Source organism: Phyllobates terribilis, unplaced genomic scaffold, assembly GCF_046119375.1.
Source record: "Phyllobates terribilis strain yellow unplaced genomic scaffold, ASM4611937v1 Scaffold_3__8_contigs__length_932513732, whole genome shotgun sequence".
In the NCBI taxonomy this organism is placed as follows: Eukaryota; Metazoa; Chordata; class Amphibia; order Anura; family Dendrobatidae; genus Phyllobates; species Phyllobates terribilis.
Genome location: NW_027362763.1, coordinates 751,839,632 through 751,856,426, shown reverse-complemented (window position 1 = coordinate 751,856,426; position 16,795 = coordinate 751,839,632). Strand labels below are relative to the sequence as shown.

The 16,795-nt window shown below is 41.7% G+C and overlaps 1 protein-coding gene across 2 annotated transcripts in view; it reads left to right on the top strand.

Annotated features, from left to right (window-relative positions):
- Window positions 1-12,568, top strand: part of C1D (C1D nuclear receptor corepressor) — a 44,827-nt gene extending 32,259 nt beyond the window's left edge. For both annotated transcript variants that reach the window (XM_073672186.1, XM_073672185.1), the window contains exon 5: window positions 12,302-12,568. In XM_073672186.1, the coding sequence (XP_073528287.1) occupies window positions 12,302-12,469 (168 nt within the window). In that variant the 3' untranslated portion in view covers window positions 12,470-12,568. The remainder of the gene's footprint in view (window positions 1-12,301) is intronic.
- The last annotated feature ends 4,227 nt before the right edge of the window (window positions 12,569-16,795 follow it).

Sequence of the window (16,795 nt, the reverse complement as noted above, 5' to 3'; positions counted from 1 at the left end):
TAATGAATAAAGGTAAAACCACTCCGCTTGTAAGGTTGCGTGAGACATAACACTTAAAGAACCTGGAATTCAGATGCAGCAGCTTCCATAGAATATAAATAAAGGTAACAGTATTGGAAGTGTTTCTGTTCTCTCTGCAATTACGACATGTGTAATAGTAGATGAAATTGCAAGTTTATTGTCGATCCATTTCAGAGTTCACCGACTCCTTCCTCAGGACACCCATACAAAAAAATCTTTTTTTGTATAGTTGTCCTGAGGAAGGAGTCAGTGGATTCTGAAACGTGTTGACATTAAACCTGCAATTTCATCTACTACACACATGTGGTCAATATTGTTGATAACCCTCGTTTAATGAAAGAAAAACCCACAATGGTCACAGAAATAACTTTAATCTGACAAAAGTAATAATAAATGAAAAATCTATGAAAATGAACAAATGAAAGTCAGACATTGCTTTTCAACAAAGACAAATATAAATAAAAATGGTACCGCTGAAAACGTCATCTTGTCCCGCAAAAAACAAGCCGACATACAGCTCCATCAGCTGAAAAATAAAAGTTATAGCTCTCAGAATAAAGCAATGCAAAAAAATATTTTTTTCTATAAAATAGCTTTTATTGTGTAAAAGCGCTAAAACATAGAAAAACGATATAAATGTGGTAACAATGTAAACGTACTGACCCGAAAAATAAAGCGGCCTTATAAATTTTACCACACGCGGAACATCATAAAATAAACAATTCCTGAATTGTTGGTTTTTGTTTATTCTGCCTCCCAAAAATCGGAATAGAAATAGAAAATGGCACCAATAAAAACGTCAACTCACCCCGCTAAAAACAAGCAGTCACATGACTGTTGGCCAAAATATGGAAAAATTATAGTTCTCAAAATATGGCGATGCAAAAACTAGATTTTACAAAAAAAATGCGTCTTAGTGTGTGATAGCTGTCATTCATAAAAACTCGATATGATTCTGGTATCGCTATAATCACGCCGACCCAAAGAATAAAGTTGTCTAATCACTTATACCACACGAGGAACGGCCAAAAAAAACGCAGGGATTGCCTGCCATGCATGAGCGATCCCCCGCATGTTTTTTTTGGGTGTCTAATAACCGTGAAACATGCGGACTGGGACTCGAGCATCCACGATACATGGTGCATACCTGAGTACCCGATGCAAACCCAAGTAGCGAGCACTTACGCTCAAGACTAATGACAACTTACTCATTATGATGACCTAATGTTATCAAATTCTGTGTCGTACCTCTGAGTTCAAAATGTTCACTATACCCCTTGATAAAATCCTTGAGGGGTGTAGTTTCCAAAATGGGGTCACTTGTGGGGGGTTTCCACTATTTAAGCACATCAGAGGCTCTCCAAACGCGACATGGCGTCCGCTCTCCATTCCAGCCAGTTTTGCGTTCAAAAAGTCACACAGTGCTCCTTCCCTTCTGAACTCTGCCGTGCTCCCAAACACTGTATTTTCCCCACATATGGGGTATTGGCATACTCAGGAGAAATTGCACAAAAGTTTTTGGGGTCCATTTTCTCCTATTACCCTTGTGAAAATAAAAAAATTGGGGCTAAAACATAATTTTTGTGGAAAAAGTTAGATTTTTTTTTATTTTCACAGCTCCATGTTATCAACTTCTGTAAAACACTTGGCGCTCACAACACATCTAAATAAGTTCCCTGAGGGGTCTAATTTCCAAAATGGTGTCACTTGTGGGGAGTTTCCACTGTCTAGGCACATCAGGGGCTCTCCAAACGCAACATGGCGTCCGCTAATTATTCAAGCAAATTTTACATTCAAAAAGTCAAATGGCGCTCCTTCCCTTCTGAACCCTGCTGTGCGCCCAAACAGTGTTTTTTCCCCACATATGGGGTATCGGCGTGCTCAGGGGAAATTGCACAACAAATTTTGGGGTCCATTTTTTCCTGTTACCCCTGCGGAAAAAAAAAAAAATGGGTCTAAAGTAACATTTTTGTGAAAAAAAGTTAAATGTTCATTTTTTTTCTTCTACATTCCAAAAATTCCTGTGAAGCACCTGAAGGGTTAATAAAGTTCTTGAATGTGGTTTTGAGCACCTTGAGGGGTGCAGTTTTTAGAATGGTGTCACTTTTGCGTATTTTCTGTCATAAAGACCCCCTTTTAACCCTTATAGCTCCCTAATAAAAAAAAAAAAAAATGTTGGTTCCAAAATTGTGCTGATGTAAAGTAGACATGTGGGAAATGTTATTTATTAACTATTTTTTGTGACATATCTCTCTGAAATTGCAAAATTTTCTACATTTTCATCAAATTTCCGTTTTTTTTCACAAATAAACGCAAGTGATATCTTAGAAATTTTACCACAATCATGAAGTGCAATATGTCACGAAAAAACGTTCTCAGAATCAGTGGGATCTGTTGAAGCGTTCCCGAGTCATTACCTCATAAAGTGACAGTGGTCAGAATTGTAAAAATTGGCCTAGTCATTAACGTGCAAACAACCTTGGGTTGTAAAGGGGTTAAAAATATTCTACAGTTTTATGTGTTCCTCTGTATCACAAACCTGTGTATCCTTAGTTGGGTTACTTTGCTCCCTTTCCCTCTGCCACCTGTTCTACTGTCTAGGTTAGCAATGAAAGGGGAGGAGAGAGAGCAGCACGTGACCTCAGGATCTGACTACGCACAGGATTTGTTTGTAGTCTGTTACCATAGAAACGCATGACTGCATCGCAGCTACATACAAAATGCTAGTAAATTTAAATCTATGGATCTCTTCCACTCCTCCTGGCTGGGAGTTCCTGACTCTCTCCTCTCGTTTTCCTTTGGCTTGGTCAGTGCTTGACTGCTGCAGCCAGTCGGTACTCCCAGCGGCAATCAAGCATCACTGCTGCAGCCATTCATGAGCAGCAGTGGTCAGCCGCTAACCAAGCTAGAAGAGAACGAGAAGAGCCAGGCAGCAGGTCAGACTGGGGGGATCCATGGGGAGTATGCTGTTTCTGTTCTTATAGCACATTAGAGCCATACATTTATTATAAGAGAGGGGTGGAAAACCCCTTTAAAGCACAATGATGGATGCATTAGGGCGGAACGTAGGCTCACTGGTTAGCACTGTTGACTTGCAGTGATGGGGTCCTGGTTTCAAGGACAACATCTGCACAGAGTTTGTGTGGGTTTCCTCTGGGTTCTCTAGTTTCTTCCAACACTCCAGAAAGTCATACTGATAGAGGATTTTGATTTTGACACCAATGGGGACAGTGATGATGAGGTCTGTAAAGCGTTGTAGACTAGGATGGTGCTATAAAAGTGAGTAAAATAAATACATGCATTAGGCCAATTCAGGTTAGTCACACCCCCATGCTTGTCTCTTATCTTGTCTGAATTTAAAATCTACAATAATTGGGTAGCAGCAGTAATCACGTAATCTGGGCAAACTCTTAGACACTGAGCCGAGTCTAAAGAGAGCGCCACGTCCCGATGTAAAGGGCATCAATCAAAAATCAATGTGGAAATTGCCAAGGTTTATTAGATGGGCTCGTTAATTCTGGGCTGTTGGTATCTTGCATTATAGATTTAGTTGTTGCAAGTTCCCCACTTCTATGCAAGAAGCCAGAATTAACGAGCCCATCTAATAAACCTCGGCAGTTTCCATGTTGACGTTTATTTGATGCTTTTTACCTGGGGTCGTGGCGCTCTCTTCAGACTCTGCTCATACTGGCTGTTATACAACTTGCTAAGAATTTTCCGAGACTACGCGATTACTGCTACCTACTAATTATTGTATATTCTAGATACAGATGAGATAAGCGCAGGGTGTGACCCAGCTTCTTCAGCCCTGATTTATTCCTGTAATTCTCTGCCATGTGGATACAGACTACAGCGTGAACTCCTAGTTATCATGGCAGCGATTCACACGCTACTGATTAGTAATATCAGGCCAGTAACCGGCGACACACCAGATCCTATGAAACGCCCAATTCCCAGCATATATTTATATAACCTTATATATGCCTCTTCTGATTATGCATGTTAAAGAGGTTACCTACTACTTGGACAACCCCCTTCTTAATGGCAAGTGTCCCAGATAAAATATAAACACCATATACTCCCCAACCTGCACCTTTCCAGTGATGTCGGCGCCGTGTCTGCCGTCACTTGCATGGCTTTGTCACGCGAGTGCTGCACAAACTGTTTTGACTTAAGGCAGTCCAGAATGGTGTTGTACGAGGGAAGTGGGAGCACTGCAGCCCATTGTTGATGGGCTGCAGTGCTAACATGACATAATGTTATGCTAGCGCTAGCAGATGAAGCGTCGCAGGAATGGCACTGAACAGTGTTTACCTAGTACTTTGTTTCATTTAAGGAGTAATTAAGGAGTCCAATTAGTAGACAACCCCTTTAAATAAGATATGAAATGGCCTATAGGTGACAAGTTTAGTGCTGTACTTTTACAGAGTCAATAAAAGATACCACCCTGCTTTCCACAGACCATGGAGAACTGTATATCAGCTCGTTCAGTTGACTTGGCCTCACCATTTGCTCTATAAATCTGTACAAAACCATGCCTTCAAAGAGGTCTTCTGGTTCCAAGACTTTATAACCAATCCACATAGGTGATAGCTTCTACATTGTTGAGGTTTCAACCACTGAGACCCACACCGATCACCAGAGATGGGCACTATTACTCAGCATCAGTGGAGTGGCAGTGCGCTTGCTCGTCCTCTCCCTCCATTCTCCGTAGGACTGATGTAGAAGTTATAACCTATTCTGTGGATTGGTGATAACTTCTTGTAATAGAGATTCCTTTTTAGCCCCATCCTAACATAGGGCTTATTGGTACGTCGGATGTAGGGTGCAGGTGTTTGGAGCGGCCTCAGGAGCTAAGCCTGTGTTAGGCAGCCAGCTTGCACCAAGTTCTGTTTTTCAACTCCTTAACTTATACAGTCCGCTTGTACTAAGTTCTGCTGTTTAATTAACTTCCTGCTATGGTGAAGCCTTTACAGGTGAGCCGATGGGTGCCCAAAATGGCACGCACCCAGATCGGCACACCATAAAAGCTGCTGTCAGAGAGTGACAGCAGCTTTTATGGCGTGCCGATCTGGGTGCGTGCCATTTTGGGCACCCATTGGCTCCCCTGTAAAGGGTTCACCATGGCTTCTGGGGGGAGTCTATTGAAGGCCTAATGTCCGCCATGTTGATCCTCCTGTGAAGCCCAGCCCACATAGGAAACCATCGGCCCCCTCCATATAGAACAAGCAATTAAACATTCGCAAGTTCAGTGGTTAAAAAAAACAAAAACAGACCTCACAATGCTGCATCGATCAAAAAATGAAAACTTACAGGTCTCTAAACATGGCGACACAAAATAAGTTTTTTTCACCCCTTAAAAATTTTTAAAAAAAATTGGTATCGCCATAGAGATAAACATTTTTTTTCACCGCAACTCAGACATGTAAAATACAAGCTGTGTCGACAGATGAGAAAAAAAAAAGGATGTGAACTAGCATGCAAGAACTGAAAATTGCCAGCCATGATAGGGTTAAGGGGGAGACCTTTTACCTGTGACCCAAGAGAAGAGGGGGCAGGGGAGTAAGAAGTTGTCTTGTAATATCTGTGGTGGTGAGGACTTCTTCTCTTTCTCTACTCTGTTCAGTTGCATAAATGGTAGACTTGTTAGGGGAGATCAGGGGTCAGCAACCACAGGACTTCAGCTGATTTGAAGCTACAACTCCCAGCATGACCTGGACTAGATTTGAATGTAATCATGAGATATACTGCACCCTATCCAGTGGGTGTATGGGTAGGGGTCTAGTGTAGACCGAAACGTGACGGAATTCCATCGTGAGATCCGTTCGCAACACATTTTTCTATGTTGGATCCATGAATGCGCCTATAAAAACCAGTCAGTACTGGACTTCTGCTTTAAGAAATGAACCTAAGGGTTAAATTGGCCAGAAATTCCAGAGGATCTTTTCTTTACCCTGAGATTAAACCTGGGACTTGTTTATGTATTTTCCGCCTTCCTCTGAGTGGTATATCCCTCCTTTCATTACAAGTGAAAGGAAGAGCTACGGGCTCCCGCAGCTGCGGGCGTAAATTCTCCAGCTGTGGCCTGTAACATTATAGTCTCTGCGCCTCGTAACAGTATATATCTTGTAGAAGCTAAAGGAATGAGAAGGGCTCAGGCAGCGCCGCCATCCATCATACCCACAAAGAGAAACCATGACAAATGAAATAATCAGAACTGCAAAGTTTAGCACCTAGGCAGAGATTAGGATGCCAGCCAGCAGGACTCAGATCATTTCCTCCAGTGCAGTGATCTGCAGTTGGCTGGTGGCTTCCTTCTGTGAGTTGACCTTTTTTTTGCAAGTGATTATTATATATGATGGTAGGCGAGCGTTGTAGGAGGCAGAGAATATCTTCAGGAAGCAAATAAAGAGCTGTGTTCTTTGTACAGTGCAGGATAAAACTCCTTGTTTTACTATGGAGGTTTCTGTGGAAACTACACTAAAATATCTTAGCACTTAGCGGACAGTTCATAATATTAAAAGTTATCACCTTTTCTCAGGATATAGGATAACTTGCTGGTCGCTGCACCTGTGCTGCCTCCGTCTTTATCATGGGGGGTCTTCTGCATCATGTAGTGCATTCGTTTTCTGATCTGTGTTGGTAAATATGGCTTCCTTTTTTTGTGATTTGATGTCTTTTTTGGTGAGTTGCTTATCAATCGCTATAACCAGGTTGCAGGTGCACTCAAGCGCCAGCTCCCATCTCACCCCCACAGTGGGACTTGATTGCAAGGCTCCAATGGGGACAGGGGTCTGTTCACTGCTGAAATGTTGGTCAGTGGCTGGGCTTCTTAGATTATCATCAGTTTACCTATATACTACATATGATAGACTGATATTTCCTGTTCTAAAAGGATCACTTCTCAGTCACCTCATTATCTTCACAGGGAGGATTACAATATTAGACAACACCTATATATAGAAACCACAGGATACACCAGTCCCAATAGGCGATGGTCACAGCTCACCTTCTCCTCCTCCCTACACAATGACTTCTGCATTCAGCATACATATCGGTGAACATCTTCAGTCTAGTGTTGGTCCTATTATCCATGTAGTTTGCTATAAAACATATCCGTGAATGCTTTTAGGAGTTTAACAGCTCTGGCAAGATGGCTTCCTCCATAATCCTATACAAAATATATGTATAAAATCTAAAATGAAGAAAAACTGGTTGCATTAAGGCAGTGACTTGGTTCCCTGCTGGGAAGGTGGTCAGGATCTCCATCTTGTCAGGCGATACTAAGAGAGTTTCCTCCATTTACTGAGGTCATCTGTTCTGGCCAATAAAGGGGGTCCAAAATGTAGGAGCCTTCTCTATGCCATCCATATGTTGATAGAATAAAGGGGGTAGTATAGATCCGACTGTTAATATAACAATGCCCATACAAATATCCCAGCTCGAGAAGTCCAAACATGTGGGTGAGCCACAGTTCATCTTGCAAGATTGCCAACTCGCGTATCTTCTCTAGTGCCCTACACCATCCTTTTCGGCTCAAGCTGGAAATCAGTATCTCTTTCCTCTTGGACCATTCATCGGCTCTGGGTAGGACAAGTTGGGCAGGAAGCGTCGTAAAGATGTAGGACCTTCTGAATGAAACCTAGACTTGACTGTCATGACTTTGGTAGTCAGAAGAGCGTTTGCCATAAAGAAGCCCACCATAGCAATAAACATTTTACACTGTTATTCATCGGCTCTGGGTAGGACAAGTTGGGCAGGAAGAGACGTAAAGATGTAGGATATACACTCATCCAATACTATTTAATTTCACATCAAAGCCTAGCTGGTAAAAGTCCGATTCCTACATCTAGTATCAATGCAACTTATAGATTGTGTTACATCGCAGAGGGTTGTTTCGGGATATAAATATATATTTCCTTCATTTCTCCCCAAGAGATATTAATGCAAAAATGTTACATTAAGATGATCTTTGTGTAAAAGCTTAAGTCGTATCTCGGCTTTCTACATTCCTGTTTAAGTCCATAAATATTGCAGGCGGTGATTTACTAGCCAAGACGAGCGAGCAGCCCCCAATGGAAGTAGGCTTTTTACACACACACATCCATTCACGCTCCCAGCCCTCATCCTATTCCCTCATTAATTCATTTTCTCAACAGTTAAGAATTTGGTTCTACAACAAAGCTAAAAGCTTTTTTGGCATCGGAGGGCTGTGTACTGTCCAGTAATCATGGAGAAGTGACATATTTACAACTTTTGAATAAATCTCCCCGGTTTGTCTTTTTTTGTTCCATTAAGTTGAATGAACAGATTGAATATATGCGCTCTGTATTTCAAGGGTTTCTTGCCAACCGGGAACATCAAAGCATATCACTTATTTCAAGTATGAAATATTACAAATGGGAATGAACTGGTTCCATTTTGACGTGTCACAGAGGAATAATAATGGATCTCAATATACATTTATAATCCAGAAAATCTGAGCCAAGCAAAATATGAAATTGGTGCATTGTATGGGACAGTGTAAATTCTCCTCGCCCTCCTCACAATTATAATTGCCCAAGCTGTTTCTCCAAATGACATGGTCCACATTGGTAATAGTCCAGACACAGAAGTACAGAAAGTTCATGAGGGGGGATGACAGCAGCACTGTCCCCTGTGTGTGAAAAAATATATAAATCCATTATTGACTTCCATCAGGTGTCCTATTCTGTTCTCCATTAGAAAGTCATTTACATCTATGTATCTAAACCTCACCACATGCCTATAGCAGGGGCTGAGCAATATGAAGGACTAGGTACACCTTGTGTAGAATGTAAATGTAGATTTTGTGATAACAATCCATAAGCAAATCATATGACTTTTCAGAGTTATGAAATCAGACCTTCATCAGGAGTGGATTACTGTAGTAAAGGAGTAAAATGAGGTAGAAAAGGCAGGGCTGACAGTGTAGTGTGTCCACGCTTTGTATTTGCAGAGTCTGTCCACCTTGGAGTCATACATAGTCCCACTATATTGCTTCCTTTTGACAGTGCCCCAGAGGAAGAAACATGCAATATACTAGTGTGAAAAATGGCTTACTGCTCATGCATGTGACAAAGCCGATCTGCGGCACACTTAAGGCGCCCATACAGATTCGATAACTGTTTCTGAACACTCGGCTGATGGCTAGCTCTATCATCCATACACCTCTGATGGTGGCTGACTTCTTAGGCTATGTTCCCACATGTTGTGTTTTTCTTTTAGTCAGAAATCTGCAGCAAAACTGATCTCTGGCAGGTTTTGCTGTGTGTTTTTTCATTTTTTTTCCACTATCCTTCTGTCTCTGTTTATGCATGTACAGTCATGGCCAAAAGTATCCTGCTTCATTTTTTGTAATGGCAATTTGCATATACTCCTGAATGTCAAAGAGTGATCAGCTTAACAGCAATTACTGTACTTGCAAAGTCAATATTTGCCCAGAAAATTAACTTTAACCCCCAAAACACATTTCAACATCATTGCAGTCCTGCCTTAAAAGGAGCAGCTAACATCGTTTTAGTGATTGATCCATTAACACAGGTGTGGGTGTTGATGAGGACAGGGCTGGCGATCAATCAGTCATGATTAAGAATGACATCACTGGACACTTTAAAAGGAGGCTGGTTCTTGGTATCATTGTTTCTCTTCAGTTAACCATGGTTATCTCTAAAGAAACACGTGCAGCCATCATTGCACTGCACAAAAATGGCCTAACAGGGAAGAGTATCGCAGCTACAAAGATTGCACCTCAGTCAACAATCTATCGCATCATCAAGAACTTCAAGGAGAGCGCTTCCATTGTTGTCAAAAAGGCTCCAGGGCGCCCAAGAAAGACCAGCAAGCGCCAGGACCGTATCTTAAAACTGTTTCAGCTGCGGTATCGGACTACCAGCAGTGCCGAGCTTGCTCCGGAATGGCAGCAGGCTGGTGTGAGTGCTTCTGCACGCACTGTGAGGCGGAGACTCTTTGAGCAAGGGCTGGCTTCAAGGAGGGCAGCAAAGAAGCCACTTCTCTCCAGAAAAAACATCAGGGACCGACTGATATTCTGCAAAAGGTACAGGGAGTGGACTGCTGAGGACTGGGGCAAAGTCATTTTCTCTGACGAATCCCCTTTTCGATTGTTTGGGACATCTGGAAAACAGCTTATTCGGAGAAGAAGAGGTGAGCGCTACCACCAGTCTTGTCTCATGCCAACTGTAAAGCATCCTGAAACCATTCATGTGTGGGGTTGCTTCTCAGCCAAGGGAATCGGCTCACTCACAGTCTTGCCTAAAAACACAGCCATGAATAAAGAATGGTACCAGAATGTCCTCCAAGAGCAACTTCTCCCAACCGTCCAAGAGCAGTTTGGCGCCCAACAATGCCTTTTCCAGCATGATGGAACACCTTGCCATAAAGCAAAGGTGATAACAAAATGGCTCATGGAACAAAACATAGAGATTTTGGGTCCATGGCCTGGAAACTCCCCAGATCTTAATCCCATTGAGAACTTGTGGTCAATCATCAAGAGACGGGTGGACAAACAAAAAACCAACAAATTCTGGCAAAATGCAAGCATTGATTATGCAAGAATGGACTGCTATCAGTCAGGATTTGGTCCAAAAGTTGATTGAGAGCATGCCAGGGAGAATTACAGAGGTCTTGAAGAAGAAGGGGCAACACTGCAAATATTGACTTGCTGCATTAACTCATTCTAACTGTCAATATAACCTATTGGTACTCATAATATGATTGCAATTATATTTCTGTATGTGATATAAACATCAGACAAACACTAATAAAAACCAGAGGCCAGCAGATCATGTGAAAATATAATTTTGGTGTCATTCTCAAAACTTTTGGCCATGACTGTACATAAAGTTCTGTGGAAAAAATATCTCATTCTGGTTTTGGCATAATGGGGGAGGTGAATTGTTCAGAAATAGTTTAGACACTGGCAATGCATTGAGTTTGTATGACACTATTTGCTTTTCACAGGATGGTCTGCTATTCAGTTTACACAGGCATTGTTCAATTTCACATCTCATTGGGCCACAGGTATTGTTCAGTCTCACAAGTAGCTCAGCTAATGTTTACTCTCTACACATCACTAATTTAATTAAACTCTCCCAATACAACCATCTCAGTGACCAAGACAAGATGATTAATCACAAAATAGAACCCTATTCTATTTTGCTATCAAAAACACTGAAAAGAATTACCTGCTTTTTTTTTGTGCGTTTTTTTCACCATCCATTACTTACTATGGGTGAAAAAACACTGAAAGAAGTGACATGCTCTATTTTCCAAAAACCCAACCAAGGCACAAAATACGCAGCAAAAAAAACAAGATGTGTAAACAGAGAATTCTGGTTTCTCATAGACTTAGCTGGTACTGCAAAATGCAGCTGAAAATTTGCATAAAAATCTGCAGCAAAATACACTGCAAAACCCAACATGTGTGAACATAGCCTTAGGATTGTGTTTCCCGAGCTCCAGTCCTTGTGGTCCCCAATAGATCAGGTTTTCAGGATTTCCTCAGTATTGCACAGGTGAAAAACTGTGCAATACTAAGTAAATTCTGAAAACCTGATCTGTTGGGGGCCATGAAGACTGGATTTTGGGAAACAATGTTTTAGGAGAACAAACGTATCGGATGTTGAAGTCCAAACCAATTCTTCTCTCCCCTGATATCGTCTGACTGGTGGGGTTGGTAGGCCATTTCAAGTTGTTTGGTCTACTTTTAATGTGCATGAAACCTTAAAACGCTACATTTTATGTCTTAGACCTATATAGCATTTCACCAAATTCATCCATGGAATATATGCGTAATACGGCATGCGGTGCCAGCACAATGCCCTGCCGCTTTTTTTTTTTTTACTTACTGATGTGAATGCACCAGAATACATGAAGCATGAGGCCAAGCTCACTCGGGCGAATTGGCATATGTTAAATGAATGTCCAAAGTGTTGTAATCAATAATTGGCACCAGATTCTTTTCTTCTAACAGATGAGAATATTGAAGTCTAGTTAGGAAACGTAGTTCTATACAGTAATATACAATGTGAACAAGTCATATAAATATATGTGAAAATGGGAGCCATCCACGCTTGGCCTAAATTCTGACAATCCTATTGTTGTTCAGCTGAAATACTTGAGACCTTGGTGACGAGATGATTTTTCTATTGCACTTTGTGTAGGAAAGCGGATTTGATCCGTACGCCTGTGACTGAGGCACTTTTTTGAAATATGATCTGATCTTTACCTTTTTGTTTTGTAGGAAAGAATACGAAGTTACATGAACAGAGTCAAAGAAATAACAGATCGTAAGAAAGCAGCCCGGCTGGACAAGGGAGCGGCGCAGCGATTTATAAAGCATGCGCTGTGTGATCCCACTGCAGAGGAAGGCACTCCGGCCAAAAAGCAGTCCAAATCAAAGCAGAAATAATTTTTTATTAGTTTGTTCACATTTTTCTCAATTAATTTTTTTATTATTCTTGGCCTTGAAGATATATTTTTATTAATTAAAGTCTGTGTTAAAAATATATATATATTTTTAAGTGTAATTTTTGGAGACTTCATGCAGTGCCACAGGGAATTACATTTCACTCTTCACACTACAGGGTGGATCTCCCGCATCTGTAATAGATAGGATTCATAAGGCTTAAAACATGAGTGAAGTGGAAGGAAGGTGGAACACCTGAAGTCTGCGGGATGTGGCACACTTCTCAATCACAAGACTGTGTTTGTGCCCTTGCTGAACAATGTTGCCTTTTCTCCCATCTCTTTCTCTGAACTACTGCCTAATTGAGAGAAAGTGCAACTTTATTATTACTTAACTTCGGCATTGCTACCATGTTGTCCAAGTGGACAGTTGTGTCCAAACTACCAAGTGGTTTGTGAGGTTTCACGGATCATAGAAATCAGTCACTTAACACATTTCAGGCCAAAGTGACTGGGAACTATAGACCAGTCAGCTTAACGTCTGTTGTGGGTAAATTGTTTGAAGGATTTCTTAGAGATGCTATTGTAGAATATCTTAATGATAATAACTGTCTAACTCCATATCAACATGGATTCATGAGGGATCGCTCCTGCCAAAGAAACCCGATCGCCTTCTACGAGGAGGTGAGCTCACAGCTGGACCGGGGAGAGTCAGTGGATACCTTGACTTCTCCAAAGCGTTTGATACCGTGCCACACAAAAGGTTGGTATATAAAATGAGAATGCTTGGTCTGGGGGATAATGTGTGCAAGTGGGTAAATAGCTGGCTGAGTGATAGAAAGCAGAGGGTGGTTATCAATGGAGTAAGCTCAGGGTGTGTCAGGGTTACTAGCGGGGTGCCTCAAGGGTCTGTCTTGGTCCCTATATTATTTAACCACTTCGCGCCAGAGCCTGTTTTTGCCTTCGTGACCGGGCCAATTTTTTAAATTCTGACCACTGTCACTTTATGAGGTAATTACTCTGGAACGCTTCAACTGATCCACCTGATTCTGAGATTGTTTTTTTGTGACATATTGTACTTCATGATAGTGGTAAAATTTCTTCGATATCACTTGCGTTTATTTGTGAAAAAATCGGAAATTTGGCGAAAATTTTGAAAATTTTGCAATTTTCAAACTTTGAATTTTCATACCCTTTAATCAGAGAGATATGTCACACAAAATAGTTAATGAATAACATTTCCCACATGTCTACTTCACATCAGCACAATTTTGGAACCAAAATTTTTTTCTGTTAGGAAGCTATAAGGGTTAAAAGTTGACCAGCGATTTCTCATTTTTACAACAAAATTTAGAAAAACATTTTTTTAGGGACCACATCTTATTTGAAGTGACTTTGAGGAGCCTTTATGACAGAAAATACCCAAAAGTGATACCATTCTAAAAACTGCACCCCTCAAGGTGCTCAAAACCACATTCAAGAAGTTTATTAACCCTTCAGGTGCTTCACAGGAATTTTTGGAATGTGGAAGAAAACAATGAACATTTAACTTTTTTTCACAAAACTGCTACTTTAGCCTCAAATTTTAAATTTTCACAAGGGCAGCCAGAAAAAATGGACCCCAAAATGTGTTGTGCAATTTCTCCTGAGCACGCTGATACCCCATATGTGGTGCAAAGCCACTGTTTGGGCGCACGGCATGGCTCGGAAGGTAAGGAGCGCCATTTGACTTTTGGAATGGAAATTTGACTGGAATCGATAGCGGACGCCATGTTGCATTTGGAGAGCCCCTGAGGTGCCTAAACAGAGGAAACCCCCAACAAGTCACCCCATTTTGGAAACTAGACCCCTCAAGGAACTTATCTAGATGTGTGGTGAGCACCTTGAACCCCCAGGGGCTTCACACAATTTTATAATGTTGAAGGGTGAAAATAAAAAAACACATTTTTATCACAAAACTGCTACTTTAGCCTCAAATTTTTAATTTTCACAAGGGCAGCCAGAAAAAATGGACCCCAAAATGTGTTGTGCAATTTCTCCTGAGCACGCTGATACCCCATATGTGGTGAAAAGCCACTGTTTGGGCGCACGGCATGGCTCGGAAGGTAAGGAGCGCCATTTGACTTTTGGAATGGAAATTTGACTGGAATCGATAGCGGACGCCATGTTGCATTTGGAGAGCCCCTGAGGTGCCTAAACAGAGGAAACCCCCAACAAGTCACCCCATTTTGGAAACTAGACCCCTCAAGGAACTTATCTAGATGTGTGGTGAGCACCTTGAACCCCCAGGGGCTTCACACAATTTTATAATGTTGAAGGGTGAAAATAAAAAAACACATTTTTAACACAACTGCTACTTTAGCCTCAAATTTTTAATTTTCACAAGGGCAGCCAGAAAAAATGGACCCCAAAATGTGTTGTGCAATTTCTCCTGAGCACGATGATACCCCATATGTGGTGCAAAGCCACTGTTTGGGCGCACGGCATGGCTCGGAAGGTAAGGAGCGCCATTTGACTTTTGGAATGGAAATTTGACTGGAATGGATAGCGGACGCCATGTTGCATTTGGAGAGCCGCTGAGGTGCCTAAACAGAGGAAACCCCCAACAAGTCACCCCATTTTGGAAACTAGACCCCTCAAGGAACTTATCTAGATGTGTGGTGAGCACCTTGAACCCCCAGGGGCTTCACACAATTTTATAATGTTGAAGGGTGAAAATAAAAAAACACATTTTTAACACAAAACTGCTACTTTAGCCTCAAATTTTTAATTTTCACAAGGGCAGCCAGAAAAAATGGACCCCAAAATGTGTTGTGCAATTTCTCCTGAGCACGATGATACCCCATATGTGGTGCAAAGCCACTGTTTGGGCGCACGGCATGGCTCGGAAGGTAAGGAGCGCCATTTGACTTTTGGAATGGAAATTTGACTGGAATGGATAGCGGACGCCATGTTGCATTTGGAGAGCCCCTGAGGTGCCTAAACAGAGGAAACCCACAACAAGTGACCGAATTTTACAATCTACTCCTCTATATAAATTAATCTAGTGGTGGGAAAATAAGTAGGTAAATGGTCACTAAACCCATAGATGAATTCCCACAGAGGTGTCATTTCCATAATGGGGTCACTTCAGGGGGGATTATGCTGTTCTGGCACTTTTCAGAGTACCAGAGCTAAAGAATCCCCCCTGAAGTGACCCCATTTTGGAAATGACACCCCTCTGGGAATTCATCTATGGGTTTAGTGACCATTTTAACTCGATGGATGATTTCCAGAAACAAGCACGCAATGGAAGGTTTAGATTCTGTAGAACCCCCCTGGAAATTAAGTGAGCTCTGCTCGAATATGTCATTCACTAAATGAACCAAATGTTTGAATGACAAATTGGGATACATTTTTACAGTTTAAAAACGTGGTTCTGTGTGGTAGATTTTAAAGCAGTCAGTGACGCATAAGGCTGGCAATGATGGGCATTGTGGGCAATAGTAGCGGGTATCACGCCTCATTCCTCTCTTAGTACATACACGACATCTTTTCTGGGGGTTCCTTCTTGTTTCCGTTGCTGGAATAAGTGCAATAAAATGTCGCTCAGTGAGTCTTTTCACATCCTCAGATTCTAATGGATGAGCGGGGCTAACACTTTGGAAGACAAGATTTTCAATGACCTTTTCTTGATAATCAAGAAAAGGATCTGAATTTCCTGCTTTTTTGTACAACACAAAAGAATTGTATGTGGCCACCTGAAACAAATAGATAACCAACTTTTTATACCAGGTATAGGACTTTCTTGATACCTGGTATGGCTGTAGAACCTGGTCTGCAAGGTCCACACCCCCCATGTGTTTGTTGTAGTCAATGACTGACACAGGTTTTTGCTTCGGAGTGGTGGATCCTAGTTCTACAGTGGCCCTTGTGGCATCTGTGTGGATCGAGCTGAGGACAAAAATATCCCTCTTATCCCTATATTTCAGGGCAAGCAGCTCTCCGTTGCGTACAGCCCCTGACTGCCCCTTTTGGAACTTTTGGTTGACCAATGGTTGTGGAAACCCCTGACGGTTTTTACGGATGGTCCCACAAGCCCCGATGTTGTGTTCAACCAGACTTTTAAATAGGGGTATGCTGGTGTAATAATTGTCCACATATAGATTGTAGCCTTTTTGAAAAAATGGACTTATCAGCTCCCAAACAATTTTTGCAGATGTCCCCAGATAAGTAGGGCATCCTGGTGGGTTTAGTTGGCTGTCTTTCCCCTCATATATGCGGAAAGCGGATTTGTATCCGGTTGAACTTTCGCACATTTTATAGATCTTTATTCCAAACCTTGCCCTTT